At 44.5% G+C, this 23,949-nt stretch overlaps 1 protein-coding gene across 1 annotated transcript in view; it reads left to right on the top strand.

Annotated features, from left to right (window-relative positions):
* The window catches only part of MDFIC2 (MyoD family inhibitor domain containing 2), a 123,566-nt gene extending 120,871 nt beyond the window's left edge, over positions 1 to 2,695 (top strand). Inside the window, exon 4 of the mRNA XM_070391761.1 lies at positions 2,323 to 2,695. Coding sequence (XP_070247862.1) covers positions 2,323 to 2,582 — 260 coding nt within the window. The 3' untranslated portion in view covers positions 2,583 to 2,695. The remainder of the gene's footprint in view (positions 1 to 2,322) is intronic.
* The last annotated feature ends 21,254 nt before the right edge of the window (positions 2,696 to 23,949 follow it).

Raw genomic sequence — 23,949 nt, 5'->3', positions numbered from 1 at the left:
TGTGCAAAAAACAAACAACAACAAAAAACCTGTGTGCAAAACAGTTTACGCTGCTCGTGAGGAATGATTTCATATGACTTTTAGGAAAAGTGTAGAGCACACTTGAAAGTTGGGAAGATCTGTTTTCAATTCATTAAGGTTGCCATGTTTTTTGGTAAAGGCTCTGCCTTTTATAATCAAATCAAAAGGACTGACAGAACAAACGCGCTCTATTCTCAAGTGCACAGTAAAGGGAGAAGGAAGAAAATGCCAATTTGGCCCAAGAGTTGGGTGAAAACATCTTTTTTTTTTTTTTTTTAATAAAATCGATGGCAGACGCCAGAAGCAGAGGCCTCCAGCACCTGCCAACCTGCAGAGACCTGGCACTCGGAACCGAACCCAAGGTTCTGTGCCCTCAGGAAATCGTAATGTCACTTCACAAACAGGTTCTTCATCCTCTTACAGGAAACACTAGCTCCTATGCAGGCGCGCCACCCTGCACCAGCCCGACTTACCTCCAAACTAACTCTGAATGTCTCCTCCGTAAAGGACAGCACTGGTGGGGTCGCTGTCACAGGGCCATGCCCTGAGTAGGTCTCCTGAGCCTCCGGCCTGAGGGGTCCTGGGTTATTTCCTACGGAGAACCTCCTCTTGCGGGGCTGCTGCAGTAGCAGGCTGGGCATTGGTGACACTTGGTGAGGTTTTAAGCCCCCGATCTTGACCACCAACACGCCCTGGTCAGAAACGAATAAGCAAAATAGAGTCTTTGCACTGAGCTCACTCCTGAATGTTTGTGGGTGCTTTGCGGTGACTTATGAGATATGGGTGAGTTGGTCACATGCTAGAAACTGGCTCTCGGTGAATAAAAATACACCATTCTGGCAAAGAGATGAGAACATACACAGAGGTATTATGGAATATGCTGCCTGCACTATAAACACTGAGCAATGCCACAGCACCTGCAACAATATATGGCAATTAAAGTGGCCATGAAAGTCCTGGTGTGGCTCTCTACCATGTTTCACTGGGAAAGGGAGGGGCTGGGACGGGAGGGAGGGCAGAGACAGGAAGGAAGATTTCTGTCCACCCAGGCAGGACTCGCTTTGGGCATTGGCACAGCTTATGTAGTGTCTTGTAAAAGAAATTAAAATGACTATCTTTAAAACATTTGTTCCTTTTTAGAAAAAAGTTTCCATGATCTTTCTTCTCTCTTAAAGATTCACAAGTATATGAAAAATGAAAGAAAAAAATTTTCCGGGAAATTTGTTAAGACCGAATGAGTGGGGCTCAGTATCCATAGCTCTGGCAAATGGCTGGACAGCAAGCCTTCCTGTGGGCTGTGCAGTCTCCGTCAACTAAAGTCTGAAAAGCAAAAGCTATTAATATTTTTCTGGGGGAAATCCTTATTTTCAACCATCAACAATTTTCAGGGCTCTGATTTTAATTAACAAGATATGTCATGTGAACACTTATGTAGGTTTTTACAAAAACTCCCATTTTTGAGAAATTTCTAACTAAAAAGAAAAGTTATAATTTTAATAAGAGAACTGCTACCTCTTCTAATTCCCTTTATGAAAACAAAAAATATAATAACCTATAACCCATCACAACTGTTTGGCTAGAATTACCAATTACCTTCAAGGCCTTAGAGATACTTTTCAGATTTTTACAAGTCTTCGTAGTAAATCTTTAAACCAAGTTTCTTTAAGGGGATTGATCAGATTTATACCCTTTTAGGAATATAATGATGTATTCTTCTAGCCAAGGTTTTATATAACTGGAGGAAAACAAGAGACAAGGATTAAACATAGAATGCAATAAAAACATGATGGTTGGTTAAAAGTTACTGACATTAAGTTTTGAAACCTGCTTTTCACTTGGATGTGAATATAGGTGTGGTACCTTTATGGGAATCCACATCAAACAAATAAGAAAGCCTTGAGACAAAAATCCAGAAGGTTGTAGTCTTTCCCTGTCCCGACTCTAACTGCTCCTGAACTGCTGGGGAGGACCTGCTGGTTTTCAGACAGTTGCAAGGTTCCCAGTTGTGTGACTCCCAGCAGCTCTGCAAGCCAAGTAAATAAAGGAGTGCAGAGGTGACAGCACTTTAAATGGCCTGATTATGTGGGATCGATAGGAAATGCTCAGCCGCTAATAAAGCCATCACTTAAGTAGGGTGAGCACTACGTGGAGGAGGGAGAGCCTGAGAGAACACGGTGCCCATTGGCCTGATGTGGACAACAGCTAAGAAGGGCGGTGAAGTTACCAATACACGCCCACACCAGCCCTGCACAGACGCTGCACGGGTGCCACCGCTCACTGTCTTTCTTCTTCTTTGAACAGAGGAGTGTGCCTCCCTCATCCTCACCTGCCTCTTTTGCCAGTTTTGGGATTGTCTCCTGATGCTCCCGGACACGTGTGAGACGGTGTGCACCAACGCGTGCTGCCCCTCCTACCGGTACCACCACACCTCGGACGAAGGCCACTCCCGGAACGACTGCAACTGCAACTGTGACATGGACTGCAGCCTGTTTGAATCTTGTCACGAGACCGGCGAGTGTCTGGAGCTGGCCATGGAGATTTCAGAGATCTGTTACCGCTAGGCCGGGGGGCTGCCGCAGAGCCGCTGCAGGACGCCCGATCCCGGCTGGAGGAAGGGCTGTGTGCATTTCTGAACGCTGCGGCCGTTTGCTCTGCACCTGCCTGGGAAAGCAGTAGTGTCACTCAAAGGTCTTCTTCCAAATTTCACAACCGCAGGGCTCGCTGAAAAATAACATGTTGATCACATGTGATGAACAAGTCCTAATACCTCTTACATGCCACGGGCAACAGATGTTTCCCAACAACCATAGCATGTTGAAGCCCACTGTGCTAGTGCACTCGCTGGCTTGCCGCATGAATTTGACTTCATTCACAGATTCAGGACAAATTAGTTCGTTCTTTATCATTGACATATATTAGCTCATCTTTCTAATGGACTCATGCATAAACATTATACATTGTTGGTTATTATTAATAATGTATTGCATAACATCATTTTTAATTAAAAATTTATTTATACGGTCTCTTAAAATTCACTTATATGTACAGTTTAGGTAGGAAAGGGAATTAAATAAATTAGAAACCATGTTCATGTAATTACAACAGATTCTTTAAGACACCTCCAGTGAATTTTGAATATGATGTACTTTGAAGGACCCTATAATTCTAGGCCATGTTACTCCATGTCTATGACTATGGCATAGCCAGTTATGCATGTTCTTAATTTGTTGTGAAAAGGCTCTTCTTTATCTAATGAGCAACATGGGAATTATGTGCAAGTTTCAAGATAATCAATTCCTCGTTTTCCTCGTTTCTGTTTGTCAGGTACCGTAGGCGACAGGATATCAAAACAGAATCAGTTCGCTTTGCTGAACCGCCATTTGTGCAGGCACCGAGGGACTACCCGGAGGTCTCGCTCAGCGTTTCCTAACTCAGCATGTGCTTTCAAAACCATCGCTTTTTCTCCTGATGATGTTTAAAGTAATAAAGAATTACATTGAGCGCCTCCTCAAACTTACAAATCTCCGAAGAAGATTTCATGTGGACCCTGCTGGTGTGGCTCAGCTGGCTGGGTGCCCGCTGCACTGAAAGGTTTCCGTTCACTTCCTGGCCTGGCACGTGCTCAGGTTTCTGCTGGGCCCCCGGTCCCGGGAAGGGGCGTGCAGGAGGCAGCTCTTATGTGCTCTCACATTGATCTTTCTTTCTTTCCCGCTCCCTGCCTCTTTCTCTAAAATATCCATTAAAAATCTTTTATAAATTAGAAGGTACTTTTCAACTCAACCAAATTATTTTGGGGGAAAAACACATCTAGGCTGAAGTTACATTGGACTCGTCCTATTTCCTGCCGGCATGTCATTGCTCATTCCTGTGTTCTTATGTCCCTGGGAGATACTGCAATGTATTTATTGAATATAAAAAGCACAATGTATCAATGACCAAACAAAGACGGCAACAGTGAGGTGGAGAGTCAAGGGAACTTTTTGCAATCTAGGCAAACAGCAAAAACTTCAAAGGACCTGCTTTTGCTTGACTAGGTAATTTCAAGCAAAAGCAACATTTATTTGGTTTCTGTAGTACATTGACACATTTTTCTACTCTGCAGTAAATTCCCCCAACACTGAAAACTCTTCATCTTTAAGAAGTGTTTCTAGGCCGCCTCTGGGAAGGGGCCGCTGGCTCTCGCCTTGCTCCCGCAGCACCCGTGGTTCCTGCTGCCCGGTCCGGGTGCGCTCAGAGCTTCGTGGAGGCCGAGCTGGTGCTGCTTTCAGAAGCTGGGACACCGCTCCGCTCTCGGCGCACAGGAGGCGCAGATCGGTGTGGGGAGAGGAGTGGATTCTGACACTAGGAATGGCACATTCTTATCATAGATCCTCACTTTTCACAAGAGAAAAGGGAGGCCCCAATAACTGACTCACCCAAGACTATGCAGTGTGAGCGGCAGTGGCAGGGACCTAACTGGTGTCTAACCTTCTAACCCCCTGCGTCCTCCACAGCTCCCACTGTCCAGGCCTGCAGTTCTGCTGCTCCAACTTCCACGGGCTGGCGCCTCAACAGCTGCTCCCTTAGTGCTTGCCCCTGCCCCCAGCTCTCCTGGCCCCCAGCCAAGTTCCCTCCCTTCCGCCCGCCCCCCCTCCGCCCCCCCCCCCCCCCCCCCCCCCCCCGCCATGGTCCAGTCACTGAGAGCAGAAGACCTGCCCTGGGGAGGTCTTCGGGATCCTGTGCCAATAACGTGGGCCTTGGAGTCACTGGTCAGGTCATGCCGCGTCGTTGCTAAGTAGTTCGACCATCATCCCCTTATTCTTTCCAGACCCTCAGATCGCACTAAGCTTATGCATTTCAAATGCTAATTGAATGCTTGTCAATTAGAGACATAAAAATCATCAGGTCTTACTTTGTGATGTGGTCAGAATACCACGAGCTTTCTGTGGCCTCTTCCCGAGGCCTGTTCTCATTCCTCGCTTTCAGAACCCACTGCGCTGGAGCAGGAGCCGGTTATACAGTGTGCCGTTTCTTCTCTTTCTAACCAATAATAAAACATTATCCTTTTTGCAAACATGAATGGTTCTTTCAATTGCATTCTTACACAATAAAACATACACGGCTGGGAAATGCAATTGCAGAGGTAAGACGGATGAAAAAGAAATGTGGTTATTGATTAAATACAAATATCCGAATCTGAGAAGGATCCGAGTTTTTCCACAATGATGAAGGCCTGTGATTACAAATAAAGATAATGTTATTCTTTAAGGGGGGTTTCTTAGAGAAAGAGTGTTCCTATTTAAGGAAAATACTTGATGAGAGAGATTTGAGAAGATACAACCGTTATAGAGAATTGAGAACAGAGATTTCCCACAGCAATATGACCAGGTAGTACATTGTCTTTGCTTTGCTCAGTGGGTTTGTATAAAACCGTGCTTCTCTAAAAGCCTACAAAATATGGGAAGCAATGAGGAAACCAGTAGTGTTTCACTTGCTAATAACATTTTCCCACCACGTAAGCTGATAGGCCTACAAAATTAATTATCAGTGCTGGACATTCAAGGTTAATAAAGCAAATGCCACTTCAGTTTTCTCTAAGGGAGTATGAAAGCATATTGAAGTAGAGAAACTTTACAAAAAGGAAATACCACATAAAGACACAGCAGCATTTTTTTCAAGGATAAATTTGCAGGAGGAAATGCTAGAACAGAATTCATGATCCAATTCCTGAAGTTTCTTCTTCTACAAAATGGAGCAAAAGTACACTTTAGTAAGGTGGTTTGACTGGAAGAGTTTTGCCCATTAAATGCTAAATTTAACCCAGACTATTCACACGGATGATCTCTGATGAAATGCAAGTACTTGGCTTATGGTATATGGAGTATTCTTTATATAGAGATATAGATATAGATATAGATATATTGATTTCAGAGTGGAAGGGCGAGGGAGAGAGATAGAAACATCAATGATGAAAGAAATTCATTGATCAGCTGCCTCCTGCACACCCCTATTGGGAATCAAGCCCATAACCTGGGCATGTGCCCTGACCCGGAATGGAGCCTGGGACCTTCTGGTTCATAGGTCAATGCTCAACCACTGAGCCACACTGGCCAGGGCTTGGGTATTCTTTGAAGAGGATGTCTGAGTTAAACCTAAGTAGTTGTCATAGTTAGCCTCATGTGAGCTGTGTAGAAAGGCAACGTGAGGAGAGGATGATTTCCTAGTGATTATAATCCACATGGGATTATTGGGCTCCTCTACACAGGTGTAGACAGCTCCTAGCATTACTGCGAAGGAGCCCAGAATGTTGGAGGAGGCAGGAATGCAGGTGGGGCAGGACCTGTATCGTGTTTGGAAAAAAGGCCCACCTTCTGGTTGTCCATCATGACAGGCTTCACAATCCTGCTTTACCTCTCACGCTGTGGTTCTCAGTTAGAGGTGATTTTGCCTCCCCCAGGGGACAACTGTTAAAGTCTGGCAACATATTTGGTTGTCACAGTGGAGAGGGGACAGGTGCTACTGGCATCCAGTGAGCAGGAGCCAGGAATGCAACAAAACAGCCTTCAGCACACAAGACAACTTCCCGTATCAAAGAAGCACCCAGCCAAACGTCCATATGCCAAGGCTGCCAACCAACTCATCAGTCTTCAGACCTATATGAAATGCACCTGAAAAAACTGCTGGAAATGGGGTTGCCAGGTAAATTACAGAATGCCCAGTTAGATTTGAATTTTAAATAAGCAACAAATAATATCTATATATATTAAAAAGACTAATATGCAAAGTGTCCCCCGCAGGAGTTTGGGAGACTGGGAGTTCTATCACTTGCTATGATGTGCGCTGACCACCAGGGGGCGGCACGGAAAGAAGGAAGGCCCTGGCCAGCAGCTAGCCGGGGAAGGGAAGGCCCCAATCGGCCCTGATCACCAGCCAGGCCTAGAGACCCTACCTGTGCACGGATTTCATGCACCAGGCCTCTAGTTTTAGTATATTTATGTCCCAAATATGATGTGTGACATTATATTATAAAAATGATGCCTCGCCTGTCTGAAATTCAAGCTTAGCTGGCATCCTGTATTTGTTTGTTAAACCTTGCAGCTCTGGGTCAGAAGCCTCCACATCTGAGGGGGCCTACCGAAGTGATGATTTCCCTCCCCTCCCTGGCTCCAAGGCAGGACGAGCTGCTTCCCTCTTTGGTCAGAGGCCAGGACATATGTTGGGCCACGGTTGACAATGAGGGAAAAGGAGCCTGGCTAGAAGATCAGCTCCAAAGCAGGACTCTGGTATTTCCCTCGGCCAGGGTTACAGAGGGCCGACTGCCTTGACCTGCACTGGCCCTGCCTCGGTTTCTCTGCTTCACATCTTCCACTGGCAACCAAGGAGGCACCTCAGCCAAGTGTCTTGATTCAAGAGGTTGGAAGCAGAAGTTCTCACTTAAGCCTTGAGATGGGAACCACATTTTCTAAATCAGTCTTGGCCAGAAAGACTCGTCTCGAGAGGTGCCCCGGAGCCCCTCCTGCGCCTGGCACCGGGCCAGCCCCTCGTCCACATTCCGAAGGAGGTTCCAGAAGCAGGAATTGTTTTTAATCAGTCCACAACACTACAGCCGAGCAAATGCATTCTGATACTTAGAACTTTTATCTCAAATGCTCTGCAGAAAGCAAGGTCACAGTAACCTCTTTTATGGTTTATTGTTTCTCAAATGTACTTAGAGTGAATTTACAAAGCCACAGCTTGTTTTGTGGGTACAGAGCTTTCGCGAGGTTCAGCACTCTCTGACATCCTCTTTGTTTCCTCTTTCAGCACTTTCTGCCTATGGGTCCTCATTTAATATCATTTCCCGTAAATTTCAAAAAATTAAATAGAAAAGAATATTGAACAAGAGTCCCCGGGTAGCTAAGCTCCTCATCATTTGTAATGTGGGCTCTTCAGAAAGCTGCATTAATGTTTCAAATCACTGCTGCACAGCTTTGCAGTACAAATGCTGGTCCCCACAATGGGCCAGGGCGGCCAGAAGGTAAGATGGAGCCAAGGCTATCACTTTGTCATTGTCACAATCAATCAATTGCCAATGTGGGCATGGCAGTAAACCACCTAGCTCCGGCGAGTTTGTGGCACTACCCTGGGAGGGGAGGTGAAGACGGGTTCTAACATGCTGAAGGGCCTCAACATACCCAGAGACCTCGTGAAGTTATCTTTTAGCCAACTTTTTTGATGACTCTCATTCCAAGCATGAATTCATAGCTTTGATCTCCTAGTAACAGTTTTACAATATCATATTAGCCATGTATTAGAAATGCTTTTTGAGAATAAAAGTGTCTGTGTAACTCCCAATATCACACTGCCTGCCATCAATGGTACTTGTATAATAGACTGGAAGATACTAGTTCAAATGAGACCTATTAGGTGACCGATTAGTAGGTTATTGCTCAATCCCAGGTAAGATTTCATAGAAGCATGGATGAAGGTGGTAGCTGTGAAATGAGTGGCTATGGGGGAAAAGAAGAGGCAAGAGTCACATCTAGAAAGGGCCTTGAATGCTAGTTAGCAATGTGTTTAGGAGCAAGGAAAAGCCACTGAAGACTGGCAGGGGATTACATGATTAAAGTGGCGTGGGAGCAAGTCTGGCCGCGCAGCCGTGCATGGGACAAATTAGAGCAGGGAGAGACTGCAGGCTGACAGGGGGCAATGGCAATAAGGCATGGGGTGATGAAGGCCCGAAATAGGATGGTGACAGGGAAGACAGAAGGGAAGAGATGGATGGGAAAGAAATTAGAAAAGGATCGTTAGTCCTTTCTCAAACACTTCTTATTTTAAGATTCCAATATCCCCTCTGTCCATCACATGTATGAGTCATGAAGCCATTATTTTCATTAGGGAGCGAGGGGCCGGGAAGCGGGGAGCTCTATTCCAGGTGGAAAGGCGAGGCCAGTTTAGCTACATTAAGCCAGCCTGCTGCTGCTCTGCACACTGATGTAATTCCAACATAAAACATAATCTATAATATTCCAGGGGAACAAATCCAATTCTTGGCCATATAAATTTTCATATAAGTCTATCACAATTCATTCCCCAAACATCTCATTCTCTTTGAAAGCTGGAGCTGCAGCAAGTGATCAAAAAGAGCAGTTTTAAATTGCTCTGGAATTTCCAGAGATGCTAAATCTAACCTGCCTGCGGAGCAGGACCAATCCCCCGAACTTTAAATCACAGGTAAAGGGTTTTATGTTTTAAAAGATATATTCCTCAAAGTTTATCACAGTGTGTTAAAGTCCAATGTGAATGATTGCTTACCAAACCTGGAGGTGATGTCTCCCTGATTACCCCAGGTGAGCGAGAATAAGTATCTTCCAACCAACATATTTTTTACCTTTTCATCTGCCTCTTGCTATTTACAATGTGAAAAATAATAGCCAGGCAGTGACTGCAGGGTTGGATGAAGTGCGAATCCCATCTGACTCTCGCCTAAATTGTATTCCAGGCCCCTGGCAAGTTCTGCTGCTGGAGACGAATAATGGAAACTGACTTCTCAATGGCTGGACTGGTCCTGGAGGGGTAATCAGGGAAGGCTTATCTGATGAACTCGCCGCACAGCCTTGGCTCATAACCCAGTGCGGTGCGTGCGTCAGGGGCCCTGCCTGGACGGCGCTCCCTCTGCCTCGCTGGGCTCTCTGCGTGAGGGAGACAGCAATGTCCTAAGCAGGGGCTCCGTGAAACCCTGAGGTGAGCGGACATTTTATAATTAATGCCATGTCTACAGAAATGCCGGCCAGTCCTTCTGGTTTATCTGTGTAAACACAGCAATTGTTAGTAATTCCAGATTCCTCCGGGAGGCCGGGAAGGCAGGACAACAAAGGACTTTGGTTAGCGCTGTCTCGGAAGGCTTACACTTTGGGGGTAGGGGGGCGCGTGGGGGGGGGGGCGGGGGGCAGAACATGAGAGGGGCCTCCCAAGGTGCACAATCCCAAACACCCGCCCTTCTGGTCCCTGGGGTGCCTGGGCTCCTTGGAAGCTCCTGCTCTGGTATAATGTAAGTATATCCCGTGAAAAGGCTTTGCATCAGCCATGTCTTAGTAGATAAGAAGGTTGAGGTCTGAGGACAGAGAGTTCAAATCCTGCCTCCACTATTTACTAGTTAAATGTATTGCGTCAGTAACTAAATTTCTCTGAGCCTCGGATCCCTCATCAATAAAATGTGCTTAACATTACCTACTCTATGTGAGGAATGAAAGAGAGAGTTCAGCAAAGCCCTCGTGTAGGCTCAGTACACACAGGACACTCACTGCTAGTAAATTGCAGGTGTACTTATTATGGGTACAACTACTCCGTTCATTTGTTTCCACAACACAAGACGTCTCTGCTCGACTTCTGCAATACCCCATATTCCTATCTGTGAGACTTACCCATACACCTGCCTTTTCATTATTCCCTGGTCACTCTTCCGGAAACGGAGCACCTCTAATTCCCATATCTCCTTTTATTTTTCATTTTTCTATTAATCATTTTTATTTATTTTTTTAAATATATTTTATTGATTTTTTACAGAGAGGAAGGGAGAGAGATAGAGAGTTAGAAACATCAATGAGAGAGAAACATTGATCAGCTGCCTCCTGCACACCTCCCACTGGGGATGTGCCCACAACCAAGGTACATGCCCTTGACCGGAATAGAACCTGGGACCTTTCAGTCCACAGGCTGACACTCTATCCACTGAGCCAAACCGATTAGGGCTATTAATCATTTTTAATGTCGACATTATTGCAAGTATCTCTGCCCTGCCTTGCCCCTGCTTTGACCACCTCCACCAACTCCGGCCTTCCCTTCCCTTGGCCTTCCCTCCACTATTGTCCCTGTGCATGGGGCATGCATGTGTGTCTTTAGCTGATCCCTTCAGCTTCTTTATCCAGTCATCCCTACCCCCTCTCCTAGGGCCACGGCCAGTCTCTTCCACGCATCCATGCTTCTGGTTCCATTTGTTCCTCAGTTCATTTTGTTCATTATATTTCACATATTAGTGAGATCATATGGCATTTCTATTTCGTTGACTGGCTTATTTCGCTTAGCACAATACTCTCCAGGTCCATCCATGCTGTTTCAAAGAGTAAGAATTCCTTCTTTTTTATGGCCGTGAAGTATTCCATTGTGTAAATGTACCATGGCTTTTTTATCCACTCATCTACTGATGGCACTTGGGCTGTTTCCAGATCTTGGCTATTGTAAATAACACTGCTGTGAACATAAAGGACCATATATTCTTTTGAATTTGTGCTTTGGGATTCTTAGGGTATATTCCCAGAGTGGGATCACTGGGTCAAACAGCAGTTCCATTTTTAATTTTTTGAGAAAAATCCATACTGTTTTCCATAATAGTTGCACTAGTCTGCATTCCCACCAGCAGTGTACAAGGGTTCCCTTTTCTCCACATTCTTGCCAGCACTTGGCATTTGTTGATTTATTGATAGTAACCATTCTAACAGGTGTGAAGTAATACTTCACTGTAGTTTTTAAAAATTGCATCTCTCTGATGATTAGTGACCTTGAGCATCTTTTCCTATGTCTATTGGCCATCTGTTTGTCCTCTTTGGAGAATTTTCTATTCAGGTACTTTGCCCCCCCCCCCTTTTTTTTAATTGGAGTGTTTGTCTTCCTGGTGTTGAGTTGTATAAGTTCTTGATATATTTTGGAAATTAGCCCCTTGTCGAATGTATCATAGTTGAATATTTTCTCCCATACAGTGGGTTCTTTTTTCATTTTATTGATGGTTTCTTTTGCTGTGCAGAAGGTTTTTATTTTTATGTAGTACCATTTGTATTTTTCCTGAGTCGTCCTAGCCTTCAGACACATAGGCAAAAATACTGCTGGGAGAGATGTGTGAGATTTTGCTGCCTATGGTTTCTTCTAGAATTTTAATGGTTGCATTACTTACATTTAAGTCTTTTATCCATTTGAGTTTATTCTTGTGTGTGGTGTAAGTTGGTGGTCTGGTTTCATTTTTTCACATGTACCTGTGCAATTTTCCCAACACCATTTATTGAAGAAACTACTCTATTTATATGCTCTTGCCTCCTTTGTCAAATATTAATTGTCCATAAAAGTGTGGGTTGTTTTCTGGGCTCTCTGCTGTGTTCCATTGGTCTATGTGCCTGTTATTATGCCAGTACCAGGCTATTTTGATTAAATGGTTTTGTAAAATAGTTTGATATCCTGTTTTGTGATCCCTCCAAGTTTGCTCTTTTATATCAAGACTAGTGACCAGTGCACGAATTTGTGCACATTGAAAGGAAATCAATTAAGATAGTGGCCAGTGGGATAGGACTGGGCGAGATGGGCCTGGGCAAGAGAGGCTGGACATGCCCTGGATCCAACCTCCCATGGTCCCTCCCCAGCTGGCCACACCTGGGGTGGCACCCTGGCAGAGTGAGTGGAGTCCCTCCAGCAGGTGGAGTCCCTCAGCCTGGCCTGTGGGGACCAGGCTGAAACTGGCTCTCTGACAGAGGACACTCTGAAAAGTTGCTGTTGTACAGGGTGCGGAACACAAACGCAAGTGTGCAATAAACCAGATTTGGGGCTGACAGTGCTCCAGCAACAACATAACCCCCGGCCAAAGGTGGAATCGCGTGGCTCTGCGAGGAATTGGGCACCCTCCTCGCTGGTTCTGGGGTGTGTCACCCAAGAACCGCCGCTGCCAAGTCACTGCAGCTCTGCAGCTCCTGCGTTAAACATTTGCCCCCTGGTGGTCACTTCGTGTCATACCTACCAGCCAGTCAGACAGATGGTCGCTTAGCCTTTTATATATATAGATTGCTGGCTGTTGGGGTCTTTTTAAATTTCATATAAATTTTTGTAGTGTTTGCTCTAGATCTGTGAACTATGTCATTGGTATTTTAATAGAAATTGCATTGAATCTATAGATTGCTTTGGGTAGTATGGACATTTTATTTTATTTTTTAAATACATTTTTATTGATTTCAGAGAGGAAGGAGAGGGAGAGCAAGATAGAAACATCAATGATGAGAGAGAATCATTGATTGGTTGCCTCCTGCACACCCCACACTGGGAATAGAGCCTGCAATCTGGGCATGTGGCCTGACTGGGAATTGAACCATGACTTCTTGGTTCATAGGTCAATGTTCAACCACTGAGCCACACTGGTCAGGCTGAGTAGTATGGACATTTTAATGTTTCTTCTTCTAATCCATGAACACAGCAGCATATGCCTCCACCTACTAGTATGTGTATCTTCCTTAATTTCTTTCTTCAATGCTCTATAGTTTCCCAAGTACAGATCTTTTGCCTCCTTGGTTAAATTTATCCCTAGGTACCTGCATTAGTAAATGGGATTGTTTTCCTAATTCCTCTTTCTGGTAGTTCATTATTGGTGTATAAAAATGTCATTGATTTCTGGATATTGAATTTGGTTTTCAAATTCACTTATTAGATTTAGTAGATTTTTTGGTGAAGTCTTCAGGATTTTCTATGTACAATATCTTGTCATCTGCAAATAATGACAGATTTACTTCCTCTTTTCCTATTTGGATGCCTTTTATTTCTTCTCCTTGTCTGATCAAAGTGGCTGGTACTTTCAGTACTATGTTGAATAAGAGTGGTGAAAGCAGAGATCCCTGTCTTGTTCCTGATCTTAGAGGAAACTATTTTAGTTTTTCCCCATTGAGTGTTATGTTGGCTATAGGTTTTTTATATATGGCCTGTATTATGTTGAGGTATGATCCCTCACATCCCACTTTGCTGAGAGTTTTTGTCATAAATGGGTGCTGGATTTTATAGAATGCTTTTTCTTTATCCACTGATATGATCATGTGGTTTTTATCTTTCATTTTGTTTAGGAGATGTACCATATTTATTGATCTCTGAATATTGTGCCAATCTTGCATCTCTGGAAGAAATCCTACTTGATCATGGTGTATGATTTTTTAAGGTATTGCTGGATCAGATTTGCTAATATTTTGTTTAGGGTTTTAGCATCTATGTTCATCAGGGATATTGGCCTGTAATTCTCTTTCTTTGTTGTGTCTTTATCTGGTTTTGGTATTAGGATAATGTCAGCTTCATAAAAAGAGCATCAAGTTTTCCATCCTCTTGAATTTTTTGGAAGAGTTGAGGAGGATCGATGTTAATTCTTTGAATGTTTAGTGAAATTCACATGTGAAGCCATCCTGTCCAGGACTTTTGTTTGCTGGGAGGTTTTTTTTATTACTATTTCTGTTTCATTCTTTGTTACTGCTTCTATGTCATGTACTTCTCCTCTGATCTTTACTATTTCCTTCCTTCTACTTACTGAGAGCTTTTCCTAATGTTCTTCTACCAATTCTTTTAGGTATAGGTTAGATTGTTTACTAGAGATTTTCCTTGGAGTAGGCCTTTAATGCTATGAACTTCACTCTCAGAACTGCTTTCACTATGCCCAATAGATTTGGGGGTTTTGTGTGTTAATTTTCATTTATTTACAGGTAACTTTTTATTTCTTCCTTGATCTCATTGGTAACTCATTCACTGTTTAATAACATGCTAGTTAGCCTCCAGTGTTTGGATATTTTTGAGCTTTTTTTAATCATGTTTGATTTCCAATTTCATGCCCCTGTGATCTGAGGCAATGCTTGATATTATTTTAATCATCTTTAATTTGTTAAGACTTATTGTGTGTCCTAACATGTAGTTTCTTTTTTCAGAATGTACCATGTATACATGAGAAGAATGTATATTTTACTGCTTTGGAATAAAATGTTCCAATTAAATCAATCTATCCAGTGTGTTATTTAAGGTCACTGTTTCCTTGTTGACTCTTTATCTGGAAGAATTATCCATTGATGATAGTGGGCTGTTAACCTGCCCTACTATGACTGTACTGCTATTGATCCCTTCCCTAAAGTCCACCAACAGTTATTTAAATATATCTAGTTTCTCCTATATTGGGTACATATATGTTTATAAGAGTTATATTCTCTTGTTGGATCAATTTTTATTATTATGTAATGACCTTCTTTGTCTCTTTTATGGCCTTTGTTTTAAGTCTATTTTGTCATATATAAGTACTAGTAGCCCTGCGCACGAAACCATGCTCCAGTAGCTCACTGCCACCCTTCTGCAGCTCCCCCAGTTCCCCCTCCCCCACCCCTCCTTCCCCCCTTCTCCCCTCATAGTTTGCTGCCCTGCCCTCTCCTGTAGCTCTCCACCACCCACTTGTAGCTTGCTGCCCCACCCTCCTGCTGATCTGTGATCCGGTCATTACATGGTCAGTCATTACGTAATGACCATTTGCATATTACATCTTTATTATATAGGATTACTACTCCAGCTTTGTTTTAATTTCCATTTGCCTGGAATATTTTTTCCATTTCTTCACTTTCAGCCTGTGTGTATCTCTTGTTTTGAGGTGTGTTTCTTGTAGACTATATATATATATATATATATGTGTGTGTGTGTGTGTGTGTGTGTGTGTGTGTGTCATGTTTTCTTATCTATTTGGCTACTCTATGTCTTTTGATTGGAGCCTTAAATTCATTTGCCTTTAAGATTATTATTGATAGGTACGTATTTATTACCATTTTTTTTCCTTATGCCTATGTTCCTCCCTATATATATTTCTTCTTCTTAGAGCAGTTCCATTAGCATTTCTTGCAGTGCTGGTTTGATGGTAATAAACTCCTTTACTCTTCTTTTGTCCTGGAGGCCCTTTATTTCACTTTCAATTTTAAATGGTAGACCTGCTGGATAGAGCAGTCTTAGTTGCAAATTCTTGCTTTTCATTACTTTGAATACTTCATGCCAATCCTTTCTGGCCTGATGTGTTTCTTTTGAGAAATCAGCTGACAACCTTATGGGAACTGCCTTGTAGGTAACTTTGTGTCTCTCTCTTGCTGCCTTTATGATTATCTCTTTGTATTTAATCTTGGCCATTTTAATTATGGTGTTTCTTGCTGTAGGTCTCTTTAGTGGCATCTTGATTGGTACTCCCGGTGCTTCCTGAACTTATGTGGCATTTTCCTTCACCAGGCTAGGAAAGTTTCCTGTCATTATTTCTTCAAACAGGTTCTCTATCCCTTGCTCCCTTTCTTCTCCTTCTGGTACTCCTATGATGTGGATGTTGTTGTTTCATGTTGTCCAAAAGTTCTCTTAAATGATCCCCCCTGGTTTTTAATTCTTTTTTTCTTTTTTCTGTTCTGACTGAGTGATTTTGTCTATCTTGTCTTCTAATTCACTGATTCTGCCCACTACTTGTCCAGCTTACTGGCTATTCCTTCCAGTGTATTCTGTATTTCAAATATGGCATTCTTCATTTCTGACTGATTTTCCCCCTATCGTTTCTATGTCCTTTTTCATACAGCTGTTGTTCTCACTAAGTTCCTTGAGCATCATTAGAACTATTACTTTGAAGTATCTATCTGATAAATTGCTTGCCTCCATTTCATTTAGCTCTTTTTCTAAAAATTCCTCTTGTTCTTTCATTTGGAGACAGTTTCTTTGTCTCCCCATTTTGGATATCATTGTGTTTGTTTCTATAGGTTAGATAGAACTGCTATGACTCCCAGTCTTGGTGGAATGGCCTTTTTAGTAAGTGTCCTCTGGGATCGAGTGGTGCAGTCTCCTTGATCTCCTGAGCTGGATACTGTAGGAATGTCTCTGCTGTGGCTTGTTTGGGCTCCCCTGTTATAATTGAGTCTTGATTATTTTTGGCCCTTTCATGGGTAAGCTATGACTACATAGTTTTGAGGTGTCTTCATGGGCTCAGTGGCACAATTGTTAACCCTTTAGACTTGGTATCTATAGAGATAGACCTTTATCACCATCTATGAGACACTGTGCAGGGGCTGTCCCCTGAGGCAGGGTGTTCCCTGCAGGGTCTGGAGCCTGCCAGGATCTACCTTTTGGTGCGCCTAGGTGGGTTGAGCTCTGGTGTGGTCTGAAGCCCATCCCTGGTTGTGTTGGTTCTGTCCTTTTGGGTGGGTTTTAGATGCAGGTCGCAGTCAGATGTTGTGTATAACAGGCCTTAGGCTTCCTGTGTTTAGTTACCACTCTTTTTACTGTTTATGTGTGTGTCTACTGGACATGTATGTGTGTAGAAGGGACCAATCTGTAAATGGGTCATCTTCTTTAAGCTTAGAGCTGGGGGAGATCTATGGTCAGACCAAGGCTCCCTGAGGTCTTCCTCCAGCTGTCAACTACTCCACCTCCTCTCCGAGGTTGCCTGGTCTTCCTCCAGAGTGTTCCAAAGAGACTTCTTAGAATGGACCTAGGCTAGTCTAGCTCAGGCTAGTGGGTCCCCTACTTGGAGATTAGGTAGGCAGGCACCCAATGGAGGGAAATTAGTCTCTGCTTCAAAGCAAAAATCCTCAGTCTAAAGGGGCTTGCTGTGAGCCCAGGTTGCGTCCAGCCTGCATTTTTCTTTGCAGGACCAGGTTCAGCCACCATAGGCTCAGGGGGATAGATAAAAAGAGTCTTGTCTCAGACAATAGCCTCTGAGTGTCTCACACTTGCAGTGTTCCACTCCAAGCTGGAGCTGCTCTTCTTCCCTACAGCACTGCGCCCAGCAGGGATATTGGGGAGTTCACAAGGCTGAACCCAACACTCTCCTTTTGGGGGTGGTGTTTACAGCCTGAAGTGGGGGTGGGCTCTACCTCTCCTTCTCCCTTCTTGGGACTGCTTGGTAGAACTCACAGGGAGCTCAGATCAGCCTCCTTACAATGCAGTCAGATCCCAGCACTTGCCCATCTTTCTCCCTGACAGAAACCTCCCTAGGAGATACAGTAAAAAAAAATTCCACCTCTGCTTGTACTTGTACCCTTGTGCCACCAGACCACACAGGAAAGGGTCTCAGCAAAGCAGGGGCTGAAATTCCCAGCTCCACCTGGGCTCCAAATTCCACAATGTGGGCCAAGAATCCCAGACCTGCTCTGCTCCTTCATGCCACCAAATGAGCAGGATGGGCAGTCCAGGAGGCTCCAGAGGTGGGGAAGGGGTTCCGACCATTTGTTGGAGAGACCTTTCCTTTTCCCCAAGCCAAGCAGTTCCGTCACTGACAGGCTCTGCAGAAGACCTGGCAAGGAAGGAGAGGGCCCCTCAGAGTCACTGCTGGATGCAGCCCACAGACCTCTCAGCTGGCCCCAAACACGCAGCACGGGGTCTCCCGCAGTCAGAGCCCAGAGCAAACTTCTAGGCTGGGTGCTTCTTCCCAGGGAGGGTGGGTCATACCTAGTTGCCCAGGCAGACAGAGCCCTCTGGTTCCCTCTTCCTTTCTGCGACTCTACTCCTCTTACCAGTCTCCACGTGGCTTCTTCACTGCTCCTTAGATATAATATTTCCAGTCAGCTAATCTTCGCTTGTTTTTTCAAGTTGAATGTCCAATATTTTAGCTGTAAATCCGATTCTTGGCTGGGAGCAAGGGCACAAAGCCTCCAGCTACTCTGCAGTCGTCTTGCCTCTCTCGTCATATATCTTTATTTTACCTCTATTATGATCCTGTAGCCTTTTCTCCGAAATTAGAAAAATACTTCTTGTAGTAGGTAATTTCAATAAACTCTTATTACATGCTAAGCACACTATGAACAGCCTTTCATGTATTATCTCATGGAACTTCCTCAACAAACTCTGAGGAAAGTATGATGATTCCCCACTTTATTGATGAGCAAGTGAGGCTTGCAGGGTGTAAATAACTTTCTAATGCAAGGTTACACAGTGACAGAGTAGAGATTTGAACTTAGGAGTTTGTCTGATTCCAACGCCCATGTTCTTAGACACTTAAGCTACAAGATGACCAGGGTTGAAGGTCAACTTGGCCAATTCAACCTTTTGAGAATTTAAAAAGTGGGGCAGTGAAAGTGCCTGCTCTGTTCCTTAATCTGGTGATAGGGACTTCAACATGACCACTCAGGGAGCTTGACGTGTACCCCTGTTTTGTGGGGAAGAGGTACACTACATCAACTCCATCCAGAAATCAGAGGGGTGAGTTGTGTGGACAAGGATTTGTGTGGGGGCTTCTGAGGGACTGCACGTGGCTATGGTGCCTGGTAGAGAGCTGCCCAGTAGCTGCCTCAAGCCCTGTCTCAGAGGGTCACCCAAAGTGTCCATGAGATTTCAGCAGAAAGGAAGTTAGGTATGAACACCAAGTCCTGGGGGAATCGGGCTCCTTCTCCCAGGTCAGGGGAACTGCAGACAGGAGAACCTTCTCCAGGTTGGAGTCTCTGAAGAACCCACAAAAGAAACCAGGAATGTAATTGTCATCTGAGACATGTGTGGTTCTAGAGAAGATGACACGTCTTGTGAGGGTATCGACCAAATTAGGCATTTTTACCCTCCTTCCCCTCCTCCTTTCCCTGAGCCCCTTCAGCCTCAGGGAAGTCAGAAACCAGGTGCGTCCACACTGAGAAAGAAAAATGTTGGCTGAAGAAAGAGAAAGGCCCACAGACCTCTCCTCCAGCAGCCAGTCCGCACGGCAGTCCCCACCTAGAGCAAGAAACGGCATTGACTGAATAAAAGCAAGAACTATGGTTATTACTGCTCACACGAAGTTATGATTGTGACTATGCTTATACTTCCAGGTTGCCTACTGCTGAAGAGTAAACAGAATGCCTGGGCCTCCTCGGTTCACATCCGAGGACCGGGAAAGGTCCATTCTACTGAGGAAGTGTAAAGGATGATGAGAGACAAATAGAAAGATGCTTTACGGCTAATACTCCACCACACTCCTTAGTTGCCAGTGGTGACACTTGTCTTACAATGTGTGGAAGCTTCTCAGGTCTTCTGTGTTAAGAATGTCATAATTCAGCCAAGGAAGTTTCAAGAGTTTGGGTTTCTGATTCTCCTCCTAACAACCTTCCAACTCACTGCTGCCAATTAAATCCCTTCTAACTGTTAGGAAACTATTAGGATTTTTCAAAATAAACTATTATTTTTCTAAATAAAAATTCTATTGAATATGAGGACAACATTATCAGGATGTTTCTCTTCCATTGGATGAATATATGGTCATATGAGGTTAGGAAAACCATAGTTTTAACAAATCCTCTGGTTACTGGAGCAGCCAAAGCTTTGGTTAACACACCTGGTGAGGAGGAAAGGGTCTCTGTTTCCGGGGAGGTCTTAGGTGATGATGGAACGAGGGGTCTCTGCAGATCACATTGCAAGCTCTGTGCAGCGGTGGTCAGGACTCTGGCATCACCTATTGGGATGTCCCACAGGAAAGTTTAACACAGCACTTAGAAGTGGCCCAGCAGGAGTGGCTCAGGGGTTGAGCGTTGACCTATGAACCAGAGGTCACAGTTTGATTCCCAGTCAGGGCATATGCTTGGGTTTGTGGCTCAATCCCCAGTGTGGGGCTTGCAGGAGGCAGCCAATCAATAGTTCTCACTCATCATTGATCTCTCTCTCTCTCTCTCTCTCTCCCCCTTCCTCCTTGAAATCAATACAAAAATATCTATATTTTTTAAAGTTGAAATTGGCATTAGGTAGTATGTTCTGGATCTGCCAAACTTGATTCTTTTACTCACCATGAAAATGAAATTTTCAAAAAGCAAATGCCAGAAACAACTCAGGGGTTCCTCATGCTCTGCTGTCCTATAGCTGGAACAATATCCGGGCATTCTCTCCCACAGGTGGGTGAGGAACTTCAGTCACTGGAGAGGTCTAGGCCCCTGTGGCTACAGCCTAGAATCACAGGGAGAAAAAGCAGAGACACTCACAGCAACAGCTGAGCACGTGGGAAACGCCCACGCCCAGGAGGGGATGGGTCTCCGAGCCTCTGTGTCACGCTGCCTGAGCTAAGTGTGCGCTGAGAATGGAACTGTCCTGTGGCCCCACTTTTGAAGTGAAGTCCAGGTCAGGCTTTCTGTAGGACGGGGCAGATCCATATTTTTGTGGCGTTTGATACTTAAAACTTGAGAAAACCTTTTTAAGAAACAGGATGCAAAAATATCTTACTATGTACCAAAATTTTGTAAAAACATATTAACATGTTGAAAGGGCTCCAACACAAGAGAGGACCCCAGAAGCTTGCATTTCAGTAGCTTCGAGGTAAACCACTTCTGCTTGGGATACAACAGAACAAGTTTTTCTGCAACCTGTTGATGGAGATCTGGAATCTGAAGTCAACCAGTTCTACACCTAATCAGTAAGGGCCTCCGCAGGGACTGGCCTACACGGGCCTGCTCCTGTGTGCAGATAGCCCGTCTTACAGGAAAGGGCACCACAAACGTGGCCACCATGCTCCAGAACAGTCCACACGCTTTAGACTCTTGACAACTGAGAAGTAAAAAATGCTGTGCCAAGAGGTACCTCAGGCTCCCGTTCAAGATTCCTTCCAAGGATTCCCCATAAAGGTGGCATAACTGCACGGAGTTATTCCAGCAAGTGCCTACAACTAAATTATTCAGTGGGAGGTGAGACTTTACATTTCAGTTTCCACTTACTGTTTTCATTTCTTCTTTTACATCTTTAACTTATGGTTGTCTAAAAATCTAATTAGTTATTAATCCTTAAGAATTATGTGTAACAAGCACGACGAGAAGAGGACCAAGGAGAAGGAGAAAGAAATAGAGTTAACAGCAAAAAATTCCTTCATGACTAACTGCTACGTAGGTGGTGGCTTAGCCACAATTACCCTACATACAATTTAAAAGTAAGATCCTTCTTTAGCTAAGCAACACTATTCCAGCATTTCCTTAAGACTGTTTGGCAGCACAGTAATTTCAAGCAGGTATTTTGTGGAAGAAGCATTCTAAAATCAAATGGCATAACATAATTCCTGCTTGGAAACTCATAGGACACATTAAAGGTGCTGGTAAGTCCTGCAGTAAAATAACCTGTACATATGTGTATAACCCAGCATTTCCCAAACATACATTCACTAAAGAAACTGTCTATCAATAGGGGCAAATATATTTAAATTATTGGTTTAAGCCCTCATTTAACATTTCAAAGGCTCGTAGATGATGCACTTCGTTGGGCATAATTATTTCATATAGTTGCACAAGACAGTTTTTCAGAGAAAATGGAATGACCCACCCCATCTTTGCAACCACACTGCTTCAAATAGGAATGTGCACCAACATGGAGCACCCATCTGCTTGAGCTCACAGAGCGAGATTTGGCAATCTTTTCAGCATGACATCCAAGAGATTTTGATTCTGCCATGGGGAGGTAGTGACACATTCCCTTCTTATCTTTCTCTTTGTTCCATGGCAGGCGACGTGCTCTCTCTTTCTCCGTCTCTTCACCCCTCTCGATATATATCTGTGCTCTTGTTGTTTTTCTTTAACTGCTCTCAATTTGAGAACCAGAAAACGCTCCTTTATTAATGGATGTAGCTCATAGAGTAGAACAGAGAACTTTGTGGTCCTCGTTCACCCTGTGAGTTTCAAGGGGGCTCTGCCTTCCTGTCACAATTCTGGCTCCGCAGGAAACACTGGGTGTCTGCAGGACTCAGAGAAAGCTGCTCCCGAAATAAGAGCCGGTAACTTCCCCATGAACTAATTTCTGTGTAGCTATTCGGCGCATATCCAATAATTCCTCTGAGAAACACCTGCCCGGGCGTCCCTGGAACATCCTTAACTCCAGCGCAGCACAAGTCACTCTACACAAGCTTCTGAAGGAAGCAGTGCGTGGGATCTTTTTTCTTTGTTGTCCCTGAAAACATTTTTAAAAAGAACCAGACTAATAATTCCACACTGCACATTCATAGCGATCTCTTTAGGCAAGTCACTGACGCTTCCTGCACCTCACTCTCCTGGCCTGGAGCCTGGAGGCCAGTCATGGCCACAGTGAAGGTCAGAGGGGAAAGCACGTGGGACGCACTCAGGGGGCTGACCCTCAGCAGCTCGTCCATAAATGACAGTCATTCTTTAAACCCAAAGGCCGGAGGGGACGAGGGTACCTTCCCTTCCCTAAACTCTCAGAGTGAGCGGGAGCGGTTTCATTCACGTTTCAGTTCTGATTAACTTTTGTTAGCATCGTTTGCTTCTGCATTATTAATATATAGTTACCAAAAATCTAGTGAGTCATTCATCTTTTGAAACCATGAGCCATAGGCGTGAGAAGGAACCAAAAATGGTCATACGGGGTTAGCAAATAGACAAACCTCGTTAAATAGTTACATGCTCATTCCTAAGGAACTTGCCTGTAGGTGGGAGCTAAGCCACAGTTGCCCCTAATTAGCGAGAAATTGACATCTCTAAGAATGACTCTGCCATCTCCGTTACTTAAAACTGTTAGATTTATGTTTGAGTAAAACTGAGCTAAATTGGGCTAAAGTCACATTTGGGGGGGCTCACTCTAAATTAGCCTGTGAAATCATTGCGATTGAGGTGAAATTTCCCAAAGGTTAGTCCTCATTGGGAAAATGAACAGACCAGCAATTCCTTAGAGTTCGCCCCCGCCCCCCCTCTCCCCCCCACTGCAGTCTGGTACTTTTACATCCAGCGTCAGAGGCAAGTTTCCCTCATCGGAGTGAACCTGAGCCCTCGCCGTCACGAAGTGCGGGAAAGGCCAGCTGCAGCGGGAGCCGCTCCCGGAGCCACGGCTTCAAACAAACCACTGGGCAGGCGCCAGGATCTATATGGGCGCACGAAGACTGTAAAACATTTGGTGCCGAGTGGAAAAAGACGCCTGCGAGCGCTGCCAGACGTTTTCAGCTTTCTTGCACCTGTGCCAAGTGTTTCTCAGCGACTCTACCCCATTCTTCGGAAAGGGCGGGGGTGAGGGATTGGGGGAGAGAGAAGCCAGCTTTCTGAGGGCATAGCCCATAGAACTGAGACGCTTGTTACCACTGTCCCACACTTGTTCCCTGCCCAGTCCCCTTCCTGAGGCAGAGGGAGGACCTCCAGCCAATCTTGATACCGGGTTTCTGAGCACCGAACCTCTCTGACACTCATTTCACCCCCTACGTCACCGTGGGTCCTGAAGACCGCCCTCCCCCAGCCCATCCCTGCAGCCTGTCTGCGA

Source organism: Myotis yumanensis, unplaced genomic scaffold (genome assembly GCF_028538775.1).
Source record: "Myotis yumanensis isolate MYYU_CA2020_CCGP unplaced genomic scaffold, mMyoYum1.0.hap1 SCAF_14, whole genome shotgun sequence".
Classification (NCBI taxonomy): Eukaryota; Metazoa; Chordata; class Mammalia; order Chiroptera; family Vespertilionidae; genus Myotis; species Myotis yumanensis.
This window is presented reverse-complemented; position numbering and strand designations above follow the sequence as displayed.